The following is a 13,494-nucleotide window of genomic DNA, read 5'->3' on the forward strand; positions in this document are numbered from 1 at the left end:
AGTATGCACCACACAGAATGCACTGCAACTGCCTCTGCAATGGCATGCTGCAAGACAGACGCAGCGTTCCATTTGAAATGAATGTACTTCTGGTATACCAAAACACATTCACACTTAAGGTTTGATCAAGGCTAGAGGAGGCTCTCTTCACCAGCCCACAACACCCTCCTCACCTCCGTCCACCCCCTCTTCGTTCACATTCATGGTGGCCGCCAGGCCAGCAGCTGTAACACACCACCTTAATGCTTCTTCAAATGTCAGGAGAATGACTGTTTGTTTGTCTTGAGTTTTCCCCAGCCATTTATTCTAGCTGGCTCTGCATTTGCATCGACCTTGATTTTCTAAGCCTGGCCCCTTTCTCCTCCCAGAGCCTGTTTACATTAGGCCTGCCCTGAGTGTCACCTATGAAATCTGTTGATCATTCCACCTGGTTAATGTTAAATTGGTCCTGCAAAGAGATGTTTGTTCATAAACACAAACCCCCCCCGCTCCCCCTGTTTACTGTAGCCATGGCAGCAATCAGTTATTAAACAAATAGCTGCTTTGTTTGCTGGTGTGAGTGGCTGGTTATCCCCTACAAGGTCTGGAAGGAACTTTTAAAAAGCTTCTGTTGTGTCTCTGTGAAAAAGGGGTGGAGGAATAGAGGGGAAGCCCTGTTCCTACAATGTTGTAACAGTCGTCTTGAGATATGCTTTTCTTATCTACGACTTTTGGTTGAAGTGGCTGATGAGATTAGAGGCTTGTTTGGTCTCACTGTAAAGTCTCTGTTGGCGGAATGTCATCGGTGCCGTCAGTTTTCCTTCTCGGAGAAGAGAAGGGTGAGCGATTCTTCGTTGAGTGTCAAGCGAGCCCAGATATTGTGGCAGACACTTCTGAGTGATCCACATGGTTCTGGATTACGGAGGCCTAGGCTACGTTTAAGGTAAAAACGAGGGAGGTTCAGGGACCCAGTCCAATTCCGACTGTCTGTTCTGTTCTGCTCAGTCCAGTATAGGGGTTATTTTCTTTAAATGTTTTTTTGGGGTACTATAAGAGGACTGATCGTGGATCTTTGAACACATGTTCATTCAACTATTTGTAAACAAGGTTATCAGCACTGGCATTTTTTTTGTTATTCTCATGTTGGTCTTCAGACTTATCTTCATAACATTGAGCCAAAATAAAACTGAACACAAAACTCTCAAAACCTTGAAAACTCATCCAGGGGAAGCATTATGGTGTCGCGCCACCTTGGTACAAGCTGTTTGTGTTGTCTAGTCTAGCAACCAAGCCTAACCTAAACAGGCAGCATCGAAATGCACCTCTCCCTTTGTCTTCTCCTTTGTCTGTCTTTATCTCTTCCCCAAGAATGTTGTGCTTTTGTTGTGTGCTTGTGTAAACAGGGGCTATGTGAGATCTATGCAAGCCGGAGCAGGTGGCCATGGAGGGTTTTCTGTCATGAGCATTAAAGAAAAACAGAACATGGGGAAAGGTCACGGCACAGCTGCGCAGGCCGACCCTACCTTGGATTGTTGACTGAATCGAGCTCTTGAATTCCAGGCTGCCATGGCGAGGGAAAGGCGTTTGAAATAGATTGAGGCTCGGCGTGGAGCAGTGAGTGGATACGATACGAGACTGACAGGCTTGATTAGCCCTTGGTGCTGTGCCATGCTCTGAACCTGTCTGTTTAGGTGGGCGTTGCATGTGACTGTGTTTTTAATGTACTCCCCATATTAGAGGAACAAAAGCAAAACACCAACAAACAGAAACTCTGACCTTTTTTGATGATCCACTGTTTGTTCCAAACACTTGTTGTGTTTTGCAACCAGACATTCCCCCACCACCCCCCTCCAGAAGAACAGACATCTGATGATCAACAGAGAAGCAAAGCGTCTGTTTTGTGGACCGCCGTTTGCCTCATTCTAATCTCCTGGAATATCAGTTATTTAGAGCTTTTTGTTTTTGTTGTTATATTTAGGGCTGACATGCCTCATAAACAAGCAGGCCTGTTTCTCATGAACTGCCCCCTCATTTCTGTGCGTGTGTGTGTGTGTGTGTGTGTGTTGCTAAGTACAGTACCCTTAGCGAGACACTTGACCCATAATTATCCCTGAATATGCATCATTGTATAAATGGATTAAGTAAAATAGCAAGCTATTTGAGTCGTCATCACAGATTGGACCATTCCCTGAGCAAACAAAAAAGAAATAAACTAGGGCCCTGTCATGTGGTAGACTAGTTGCCTGTGTCTGCTAGTCTACATGAAGCTTCTGTGCATCTGCCTCAGTGCTGCTCCGATTAACATTGTCGTCACCAGACAACTCTCCAATAAGTCTCTTTCCTATCTGGTTGATATTTATGATGGATAATGCACATTTCCCATTTTCATTTTTACCCTTCTTTTTTTTGCTTGCAATATTGTAGCTTTGAATTATTCTGTGGTAATATTAATGAGAAAGTAGATTTATGGGTTTCATTTGTTTGTCAATTCGAAAATTAATTGGGTGTTAATTTTAGCCGCCCCTCGTCAGTGCCGGTTCCAAGCATGCGCGCATTACTTTGCATTCATTGTAGCCTTCCCCTCCTTTATTGTGGGTCACTAGTTTTGCATACATTAAAATAGCCCCACGGCTCATTCTCTTGATTACTTTTGGAGATGCCATGCATTTGGAAATGTACGCCTTTCCGTTATAATTATGAAAATTTTGCATGGAATGACAGTGCGTGCATAATAGCCATTACTTTCCGCCTTTTATGTAGCTTTGGAGAGAGAAAAAAAAACAGACTCAGTCAATTCTTTTCTATGTGTGGAAAAACATATTTTATTTGAAAAAGAAGTGGGGGTGAATAACGTCAGCATGTGGTTTATTTCAAATCACATTTCATTTGGCCTGAGAATGTGTGTTTCTAATTGGTGTTTCAGAAGGAAGGGGAGTTTGTATGAGCTGAGCTGAGCAGCCAGGCCCTGCAGATGTAGTTGTAGCCGGCTCCCTCCCATCCCACAGTATTCCTATTGCTCGCTCCTTGTTTAGAAAATCCCATTATGGAGTGAGGCTGTGCCAGACTGAAGGGGTGAGCCGGGTCAACATCTGTCTGGAGAGAGAGTGGGCCGAGCTGGAGGCTTGAGGACCCAGCCCAGAGCGTCCAATCCAGAGAACACAGCCCATAGCCTCGGCCCAAACTGCAGACAGAGAGGCAGGGGCTCAGAATGAGATGAGTGGGTGGTGTGACATGACAAATGAACCAACGCAGACCACAGTGTCTGATGAGTCACTGGGATGTTCTGCCTGCAAGAAAAGCAGAGACATCTAAAATTATAGTGCACTATGGTGTTGATTATTATAGTGGTAGCTACTGATTTTGCTACTTGATAATAGTACAGAAATGATTATTTATTTCAACACAAAAAATAGTAGTGTCTGTAATATTATTTATTGTTGTTGTGATCTTGCTTATTTTATTTACTCATAATAGATGTGGACATTTGATGTCTGTCAGACAGTGGCCCCTCTGCCTTAGGTCTGCTGTGTGTCTTGTTTGGATGGGGATCTCAGGAGACTCAGCCCCTCTGTTGAGTACACATTAACACATACTGGCCTCCCTATTACACGCCTTAAACGCAACATTATAAATCTGCATTTATGCCCATTTTCAACTCCTTTCATGATTAGGCCCAGTGTTTTAAGGGCATTTATTCTGCTTCATATAAATAATTAATCAGCCAAGTTAATTTACTCCTGCCTGACTTGGTCAGCTTCATTAACTTCTCTGGAATTGGGCGACTAGACGTGTCGCCCGCTGCCGCACCAGTGAGGCTTGTGACCAACACAAAAGATGTAAATCTCACTACTGATTTCAGGAATACAGCCCCAGATAAGCATCTGTGTCGTTCGGTTCATACTCATCCCAGGAGAGAGGGGAGGGAGTGGGGGTATGAGCTTGGGGCTGAAGGGTGAGGGGATGTCTGTCTGGGTTTTGTATCACCAAAATCAGAAGCAGTTCGGACTTGAAAAATAGAAAATGATGTGTCCAGAATTTTCATGCAAAAGGTACGGCTGAGTAACTGAACACATCTTTTTTTTTTTTTTTTTTTTTTTTTTTTTACTGTTTACTAACAACTGATATTTTGACCACTTTCCTAGCACTTTACACAAAAACTTGAATGTTTTTTTTATTTTTTTTATATATTTTTTTATATACAGTACCAGTCAAAAATTTGGACACACCTTCTCATTCCAGGGTTTTTCTTTATTTTTACTATTTTCTACATTGTAGAATAATAGTGAAGACATATTTTTGTATTTATTTTTTATTTAACCTTTCTTTAACTAGGCAAGTCAGTTACAATGATGGCCTATTGAATATGGAATCATGTAGTAACCCAAAAAACTGTTAAACTAATATGATGTAACTCTGGGTCTTCCTTTCCTGTGGTGGTCCTCATGAGAGCCAGTTTCATCATAGAGCTTGATGGTTTTTGCGACTGACCGACCTTCATGTCTTTAAAGTAATGATGGACTGTCATTTCTCTTTGCTTATTTGAGCTGTTCTTGGCTCTAATGCATTAAGAAGGAAAGAAATTAAACACATGAACTTTTAACAAGGCACACCAGTTAATTGAAATGCATTCCAGGTGGCTACCACATGAAGCTGGTTGAGAGAATGTCAAGAGTGTGCAAAGCTGTCATCAAGGCAAAAGGTCATCAAGGCAAAGGGTGGATACTGTGAATAATCTATAATATAAAATATATTTTGATTTGTTTACGACTTTTTTGGTTACTACATGATTCCATATGTGTTATTTCATAGTATTAATGTATTTGTATTATTATTCTACAATGTAGAAAATAGTACAAATAAAGAAAAACCCTTGAATGAGTAGGTGTGTCAACTTTTGACTGGGACTGTATAAACAAATAAAAAATGTGTTCCAATGCCTCTCCTGTGAAGTAGTGAAGTGTGACGTGCGACATACGCCTGGCTTCCTGAAATGGATCACGTTTGAGACGTGAATGGCCAACATTTCACTCCAAAAGGGGAGTTGATTTTCTTTTGCCAACATCTTTCCCAAATTCATTTAGAACGGCATACTTAATCACATGACCAATATCTGCACTCTGATTGGAGGATTCCTATAAATTGCCCACTAGGTTGCGCTGCTGATCAAATCTAAATTTCCCAGATTATATCAAGTTTATCATTTTCAATGGAAAAATGTTGCAGCAAACATTGCTGGCAACATTGCTCAGCAATACTGTCCCAGAAAATTGCCAATGCATCATGGCCTAGCCTGGAGCTAAGGATAGCCCGTGGCTAAGAACAATGCAGTGTGCAAAGGCCTATTGTGACTTTTGACACAAATCAGTTACTCTGACCACTTTCCCAAAAACTAAGACAAAAAAATACGACTTCTATTCAAATCTGAAATATGGATACTTTGGGATTTTGGCAATGAAGCACTTTACCTGCTTCCCCTGAGTCAGATGAACTTGTGGATACCATTGTTATGTATCTGCGACCAGTATGAATGACATTCGAGGAAGTTTCGCGAGCCAATGATAACTAGCATTAGCACAATGCCTGGTCTTCTATGGTAACAGCTAGCATGCTTTCTAGCTGTTACCATAGACATTCAGTTATTGTGCCAGCTATTGCGCTAACGCCAGTTAGCAACTTCCTTAAAACAGAAGTAGATAAAGGGCTTCATTGCCAAAATACCGAATTCCTTAAAAACAACTGACATTTTAACCACTTTCCCAACAACTTAGACCAAAATTTCCTGTTTTTCGAATCTAAAATCATAACACTTCTTCCATTACCACAAAAAATATTTTAAAGAGCTAAAGCAAGTCCCCAATTTTACTTTATGTTAGTTTAGTTAGTTTATTTCGAAAAAGATTGAAATATATGCAATTATAGAGCATATACACTGAGTGTACAAAACATGATGAACTTTCGACACTTTGTAGAGTCCATGCCCTGACAAATTGAGGCTTTTCTGAGGACAAAATGGGGGGACAATGAGGGCATGGTACTCAATATTAGGAAGCTGTTCTTAACATGTTGTACACTCAGTGTATAGCCCTTTGTAATACAGCATATTCTTCTTTAAAATGAAGTAATAACAGAACATGTTTTTGGTAGACTCATGTTGGTGTTAATTGAGCACCCCTGTAGGTTTTCAGTGTTTTCACTTGGTTTTAAAATTGATGTTTCTCGCGGAGATCCTTTGGCAGGCAGGCCCACCCGTTGGCCCTGTTTCCCATTAAAAAGCCATTCTGCAGTGGTTCTTCTGGGACCATACAAGTAAATATACCCATTTCCATAGAAAGTGTTTTGTTTGTGAGGGTGAGTGTTTTCTTGGGCTCCTCTGCTTTGCCTTACTGAGGTTGGGTTCTTCCAAGATGTGTGTTTCGATCCCCTGCCTTCTACACAGCCGTGAAGGAGAACACTAACAGAACCTGAGCCATGCTCCTCCCTCCAACCCAGTATGGGCTTGTCATTTGTAAAGTATCTGGTCCGGGAAGACACAACAAGACACTAGTTCATCACCCAGTGGAAAGAGAGTCTATGAGAGTGTGTGCGTGTGTTTGCTTCGCTGAATACAGTGCAAGCAAATAAACAAGAAACAGACATGCATGAACCAGTAGGAAAACCGGTAATAAACGTGGACGAAAAGTGTGGCCCTGGTTGAAACGTACTGTGTCCCCCTGTACTGTACCTTGTTTTAGAAGCTTTTTCTCCTACTCTCTGCTCCTTCAGGTTTTGAAGTCATGATGCAAGAATCTGGGACAGAGGCGACAAGCAACGGTCCGGCCAATCAGAACGGAGCAGCGAGCGTGGAGGGCGGAGCCAGGGACGCGAGGCCTGGGAACGTGACGACCCCGTCGGCAGCTGACCTGATCCATCTCCAGCAGCACCAGGTCAACTAGGTTCCTCTCTTCACACCTGTCGTTTTGAACCCATGTGAACAGCAGTCCCTAGCCCACCTCTAAAGTGCTTGTTAATATTTAATCCTGTTCCAAAGTGCATAAACACATTATTATAATCATTTATGTATATTCGAGGGCGTTTTAGATTTTTTTTTTTTTAAGAGTGGGGGGGGGGGGGGGGTGTGAGTCCTCGCTCAGTGATTGTGTTGTTTGGGTGCGGACATGTTTATTGTAGCATGCAGCATCTGCATTTTGGTGAAATATTTATCAAGGTAGGTCAACATATTTTAAGTGTGTGGGTGCCACACGATTCTCTGACAGTTTGAGTGCTGTGCTGTCCAATGGGCTGACCGGGTTTTCCCTTGGCTCATTGTAAACACGCCTCACACTCACAACTAATGCCACACTCCTCTGTGTCCGACCAATGAGGCCCGAAGAATGGCGGTAGCTTTATTATTAGTAAAGCCCAAAACATTTTCACCATCTGAGACTTGAGGCAAACAGACAAGCTCTTTCTGTTGGTGTCAGTGTTATGTGTGCCACGCGACAGTGTGTTTAAGGAAACAGCATTGAAAAGATCACTGTGTCTCATGCTATTGTGCCATCACAGAATGACTGGGGTTGTTGTCAGGAGCAGTTTAGTCATGATGTACAGCCTCTTTTGTTGCTGTCTGTTGTCACAGCATATCTATCAACATCGGTATACTGTAAGGTCCCATGCTAAATCATGCATTTTGTCTCAAAGAAAATAATACAATCTTATTCATTTGAAGCACTTGAAAATGAAAATTAGCCTCTGAACACGAACAGCACATTTGAAGTAATATGCCAAAAATGACATATTTGTTGCAAGCCAGTAACATTAACACCCGCAAAGTTGCAAATGCATGCTTTCCAGCAGCTCCAGCAGCAGTAATAGAAAAACCCAAGTAGACGTAAAAGGATGTACTCTACTTGTGTCTCAGTGTTAGACCTGTAGACCCACTACTCCACATAGCTGTCTGTCCCTCCTATCTCCCCTCCATCACTGCTGCTCTAACGGTCTCCCTCTCTTTTTCCAGCTCAAAACGAGTATGTCGTCAGTGAGAAAATCACAGCCATACTGAATTCATTACTGCAGTAGTCACACAAAACCGTGGATAAAATTTCAATAACTGCAAGCCACAGTTGAGTAAACAGTTGCACTGAAACTTAATTCCTGTTGACTTTTCCTTCATTCTTTGCCAGGGGCGCATTCTGATTCGCTCTGCAAAGACAACAGGGGTTACAACTTTGATGAATGTGAGGCAGATGAGAGGGAGAGAGCAGGGAAGTGTCATGGATGCGCACTTGACACCAAGGAGAGAGAGAGAAAAAAAATCCTTCTCCCGAGAATAGAGCCAACCATCCAGCACTGGTCTCTATTTTAAAGTCATATGGAGTGAATAATGATTCTCTCAGATCAGTCATTTAGGAAAACAATTTAGAATCAACAACTATACTCGTGATTTTAATCCTGTATAATTGTTTTCCTGTGCATTTGAATAGCTCATGTTTTCTTTCTGTTTGTCCTTTTGAACCAAGCCCATGTTTTCTTTCTGTTTGTCCTTTTGAACCAAGCTCATGGTTAATTTCTGTGGCGTACCATGCGGTTGATGATGGGGACGGAGCGAGGAAGGCGGATAGATTCATTGTTCTGTGTGATAAATGGTGCATGGTTTGGGATGAAGGACGAGATGTCTCATTCTCCGCTCCTGACGCTCTCCTTTGATAGGGTACTTACCAGTAGAGGATTCTGGGGGAAAATGCGCCTGTCTTTTTATTCTCCCATTAGGCTAACCCAGGATTTTCACTCATGCATCATGAACCATGTTAATTGTCGCATGGGCATTAAGATCTTCGCTCAATTACTTGATAACTTTTACTTTTGTGGCATTTTGCAGTCTGTCGTTTCCGTTTTCTTTGCTGGTTGCACTAATATAACCTGACAGACATGTGGGCTTCTGTGTCTTTGTTCTCTGGGAATCATCCAAGACACCATTTCCTTTTGGTGATGCAGAAATCAATCTAGAATTTTCTCTGACTCAAAGTGCGAATATATCCCCTGAGTCAGGGTGAACAACAAACCTGGGGGTGGCATATCATTTATTCTTATTAGGGAACATAACTATGAAAGACAGTGCTCATTAATAAAGATAGGGGATAAAATAATTGTAATCTGTTTGATCATCTTGATTCTGACAGGGGAATTCATCTTGTCGACCAGTCAGATTTGGGGGAAGTGGACCATAAGCTTGGTTTAAACATCTTTATTAGTAAGTCAAATATTGGGCTGGAATACCTCAAAAGCAAGGTGCTCGCATGGCTTATCTAAATCTACAATTGAAGTAGTTCCCCCTTATTGGCATTTTTTGGAGAACAAAATCTTTATTCTCTTTTTCTTTTATGAGAAATAGCTTGAGTTTGCTCATATTTTAGCAATTTCATCTAGGCTTTTGCCATGTGCAACTTTTATTTGTTGCTTTTGTGTTAGAAAGTCTGGGGATCATTCAGATGTTTCTGCTTGTCCTTGTTGATGTCGGTTCAGAGATTTTAAATCAGCCCAAACATCTAAAGCCATTCACTGTATGGACATTTTCTGTTTGAACCAAAATGTACCCATTTGGTAGATAAATGTCGGGTAATGTTGAGTCAACCAAACAAAAGGTTTACACCCTATACTTTTTGAATATGACTACTTCTTTTATGTTGTCGCTAAACTTTCTTGCTGCTTGTGCAGAAGTTGTGGTTTTCGCCAAGTCCCTTTCATGAGGAAATGAATGATGATAGAAATTATGAAGACAAATATGTAAAAAGGTTTGTGTTTATGCAATAGCTAGAAATGTGTGGCTTTTCGGTTTGTTTTGTTGTTATTGATTTTGCAAGAGGAAGTTCTGCTGGCCAAAGGAGAAGTCACAGACCAGATGCAGCCAGCCACATCAACAGGCAGGCAGTCACATCAACAGGCAGGCAGTCACATCAACAGGCAGCCAGCCACATCAACAGGCAGCCAGCCACATCAACAGGCAGGCAGCCACATCAACAGGCAGGCAGTCACATCAACAGGCAGGCAGTCACATCAACAGGCAGGCAGTCACATCAACAGGCAGGCAGTCACATCAACAGGCAGCCAGCCACATCAACAGGCAGGCAGCCACATCAACAGGCAGGCAGCCACATCAACAGGCAGGCAGTCACATCAACAGGCAGGCAGTCACATCAACAGGCAGGCAGTCACATCAACAGGCAGGCAGTCACATCAACAGGCAGGCAGTCACATCAACAGGCAGGCAGTCACATCAACAGGCAGGCAGTCACATCAACAGGCAGGCAGTCACAGCGATGACGCGATTGAACATTTAGATACTGCAGTATGTTGTGCTGCTGTTGACTCCATCCAGCACATTCAAGTTCCTACATATACTGCTGTTGGTAGTGATTTATGGTTCATTTAGGTAGTAATCTCTTGCATGTTTGAGCAAAACAATTGATTATTCTGCTAGGAATTGGGTTCAGCTGATATGACTGTGGACTATTAAATATTAATATCCTGTCTCTTAGAAGTGTCCTTTTAATCAAGTTGGAGAGATTCCTTAAATATCATCGTTCCTCAGTGATACAAAAAACATTCCAACAATATTATCAGAAAAAGAACAACAGTCGGATGAAGCATTGCTTTTCCTCTATTGCAGAAACATCCATCCAGGCTTTTTTGTCAGACAAATGCTCTAAAGCTTTTTTTGCAAGTCACAAGATAAGGCAAACCATGATGGGAGTTTGTTCTCCCTCTGTGACGGAGAAGGGCCATCCGTACTGTAGCGTTGCGTGTGCAAAAGGGAGAGACGACACTGGCTCTTCACACGTAACAGCGGAAAGAGCTGAGCAGGCACAGGTTAGCTGTTTGCATAATGCAAACCTTACAAGGTCTCTTATGGACATGGTGGAAGAGAGAGAGAGAGAGAGCGAGCGAGATGTACGCACACGCATTCAGCTCAGCCTGTCCGTCCGTCCGTCCGTCCGTCGCGTCGCTGAACTCTGCATTGAGGTGCACACACCAGAGGAGGAAGTGCTAAGCGATAAGCAGACTCACATGACTTTCTCCCGTTTCCAGACTACTGTAGGACAGACAGGTACAGTACAGCAGGGCCAGGGCTGCTGAGGCCTCTGTTCTGGTCAGTAGGAGACTACTTAGATGAGAGAGGTTAACAGCATCAGGTCAAAGGAGAGCGCAAAGCAGCCCTCACGCTGCTGGGATGGTTGGCTGCTGATTGTGTGCACTCGACTGTGGAGTTCAGTGGAAGAGAACCACAAGCAGCTTCCTCAGTTGAAATACATTACAAGAAGGGAGAAAACGCTCCTTATCACCACACATTTGAATTGAGCATCTTTGTGTTTTCTCATAGCTGTATATCTGTTCAGTGCTGCATAGCTAATGCGTATGATAAAGGGCAGGTTTCTCTGTGTGGTTGGTGTCCAAGAGCTATGGCGTATTATTCCCTCAATGTGTCTCCTTGCTGAGGGTTGCTGCACACACACACACACACACACACACACACACACACACACACACACACACACTCCCCATCTCAGAGAGGATCATGTTGAAAGGATACACACTGCTTTATGTCTGTCAGATCGGGCTAGGGACGGTAGGGGCTGCAACTTATTGTAAATCTGGGGGAACGGATAACATCAGTGTTATGACACTACATATTGCCCTAAATTGCTTTATTGGTAAAATTATAGTGCTCTTCCAATTTGAATAATTTTATGGAATCCCTCACAGAACAGTTTAATTATGTTATCACACAACTCACAACATCTGTCTTTATAGTGGAGCGGATGACAGTTTTATTACAGGCTGAATTTCTTTGGTGGGTTTGGCAATTGACGTGTGATCTGATTAATAATCATACTGATGGAGGTGGAAATTGAACAGTACTGTGCTTGTATGTACAGGTAACTGCCAAAATGATGGAAACACTTGAGTAAATGAGCGATTCAAAGTTGAACACTTAGAGGAGATTCTGGAGCGGCGCCTGAGACGGCGTTCTCCACCTCCATCAGCAAAAACGTATCGTGGAATAATGGTGTGGCATCCCTCCAATAGAGTTCCAGACACTTGTTGAATCTATGCCAAGGTGCATTGAAGCTGTTCTGGCTCGTGGTGCCCCAACATACTATTAAAACTCTTTGTGTTGGGGTTTCCTTTATTTTGTCAGTTACCTGTAGAAAATAAAACTTCATCACTGTTTTTGTCGAGGCCTAAGCCTTCCACAATTGAACCATATTGCTTTTTGAGTCAAGTTAATTGTTACATGCAATATATTTCTCTCCCAGGGAAAGAGATCTGTTTAGTCTAGCATGGTATGACTTCTGAAGCCTTTTGTCATGTCTTGTTTAGTTTTGTTCTTCATGTGTTTTGAAGGTAACCTCAATAGCAGAACCTCTCCCTATGGCTACATTCCAAAATGGCCAGCTCATGAACTCATCCATTTTGTTGAGTCTACCTCCAGCATGTCCTTTCAGCCCGCCGGGCAAGCAGCAGCAGAAAGAGATGAAGTACATGTTGCATGTGTGCATACCATGCCATACCCCCGAGTTTAAAATAGTTGACTGTTCCATGGGTTGACATCCTGTTTACACCCCCTCCCCGACCTGTTTCATGTGGGCAGGCGGGGGGGGGGGGGGGTCTGAGGAGTTGTTTCACAATGAGGTAATCAGAGAGCCTCTTCACTTCCCCCATGCCCCAACAAGACAGCAGCGCTGCAAGGTAAGTCATTCACTACTGTACTGCAGCTCACCCTGGCCACATGAAAAGAAACATGGGGGATAATGGATTTCAGGTCAAACAGTCAGCGCCTGGAAAAAGACATTAAAGGAGGAGTTAGCGGTGTGCGTGTGTGTGTAGGGGAGGGGGTGTAGTAGAGTGGAAGGTGTATTGTTGTGCATCCCGTATTTATCAGGATGATGTAACGATGCTCCCCTCCCCTTCACCCCTCCACGCCCCTCTTTAAAGAAATCCCTCAGAAGTGTGTTATGTTGGGTCAGTGTGGCCACTGCTTCCTATGTAAATGATGCGCCTGTATGCTGGTATCATTAGGAAGCGTGAAGTGGCTCTCATTGTGTGGCGCCCGGATGGTCTTTGATGGCGTGTCTGTGTGTTAGTGCTGAAGAGGGGAACTCTAAACTTCTGAGCAGGTGTCTGGAGCAGCTGGTGTGGAGAGGCAGACAGGGAAACACGTCTGTATTGGTTCAGTTTTCAATGGCTTATTGGAAGGGCTGAACCGTTGCGAGGGTTTTTGACTAAATGCATAATACCCGCATACCCACAAACCTACCCCTCAAACCCCACATGTTCACAGTCAAGACACGCATATGCACACACACACACACACACACACACACGTGCTCAGGCACACACACACACACACACTGGTATTGGTCTGTTATTGTTGAGCAGATTGTGTGTTTAGCGGTGTAAACAAGTAACCGCTTTAACAGGGACTCGGGAGGCTTGGGTTGGGAAAGTACAGGCCTTAACATGAAAGGTTTTAATAGCCAT

General features: G+C 43.1%; 1 protein-coding gene across 1 annotated transcript in view; it reads left to right on the forward strand.

Annotated features, from left to right (window-relative positions):
• LOC115137077 (forkhead box protein P1-B-like) overlaps nt 1-13,494 on the forward strand; it is a 119,590-nt gene that overhangs the window by 13,301 nt on the left and 92,795 nt on the right. Inside the window, 1 exon segment of the mRNA XM_065027697.1 lies at nt 6,742-6,902. Coding sequence (XP_064883769.1) covers nt 6,742-6,902 — 161 coding nt within the window.

Source organism: Oncorhynchus nerka, linkage group LG2 (genome assembly GCF_034236695.1).
Source record: "Oncorhynchus nerka isolate Pitt River linkage group LG2, Oner_Uvic_2.0, whole genome shotgun sequence".
NCBI lineage: Eukaryota > Metazoa > Chordata > Actinopteri > Salmoniformes > Salmonidae > Oncorhynchus > Oncorhynchus nerka.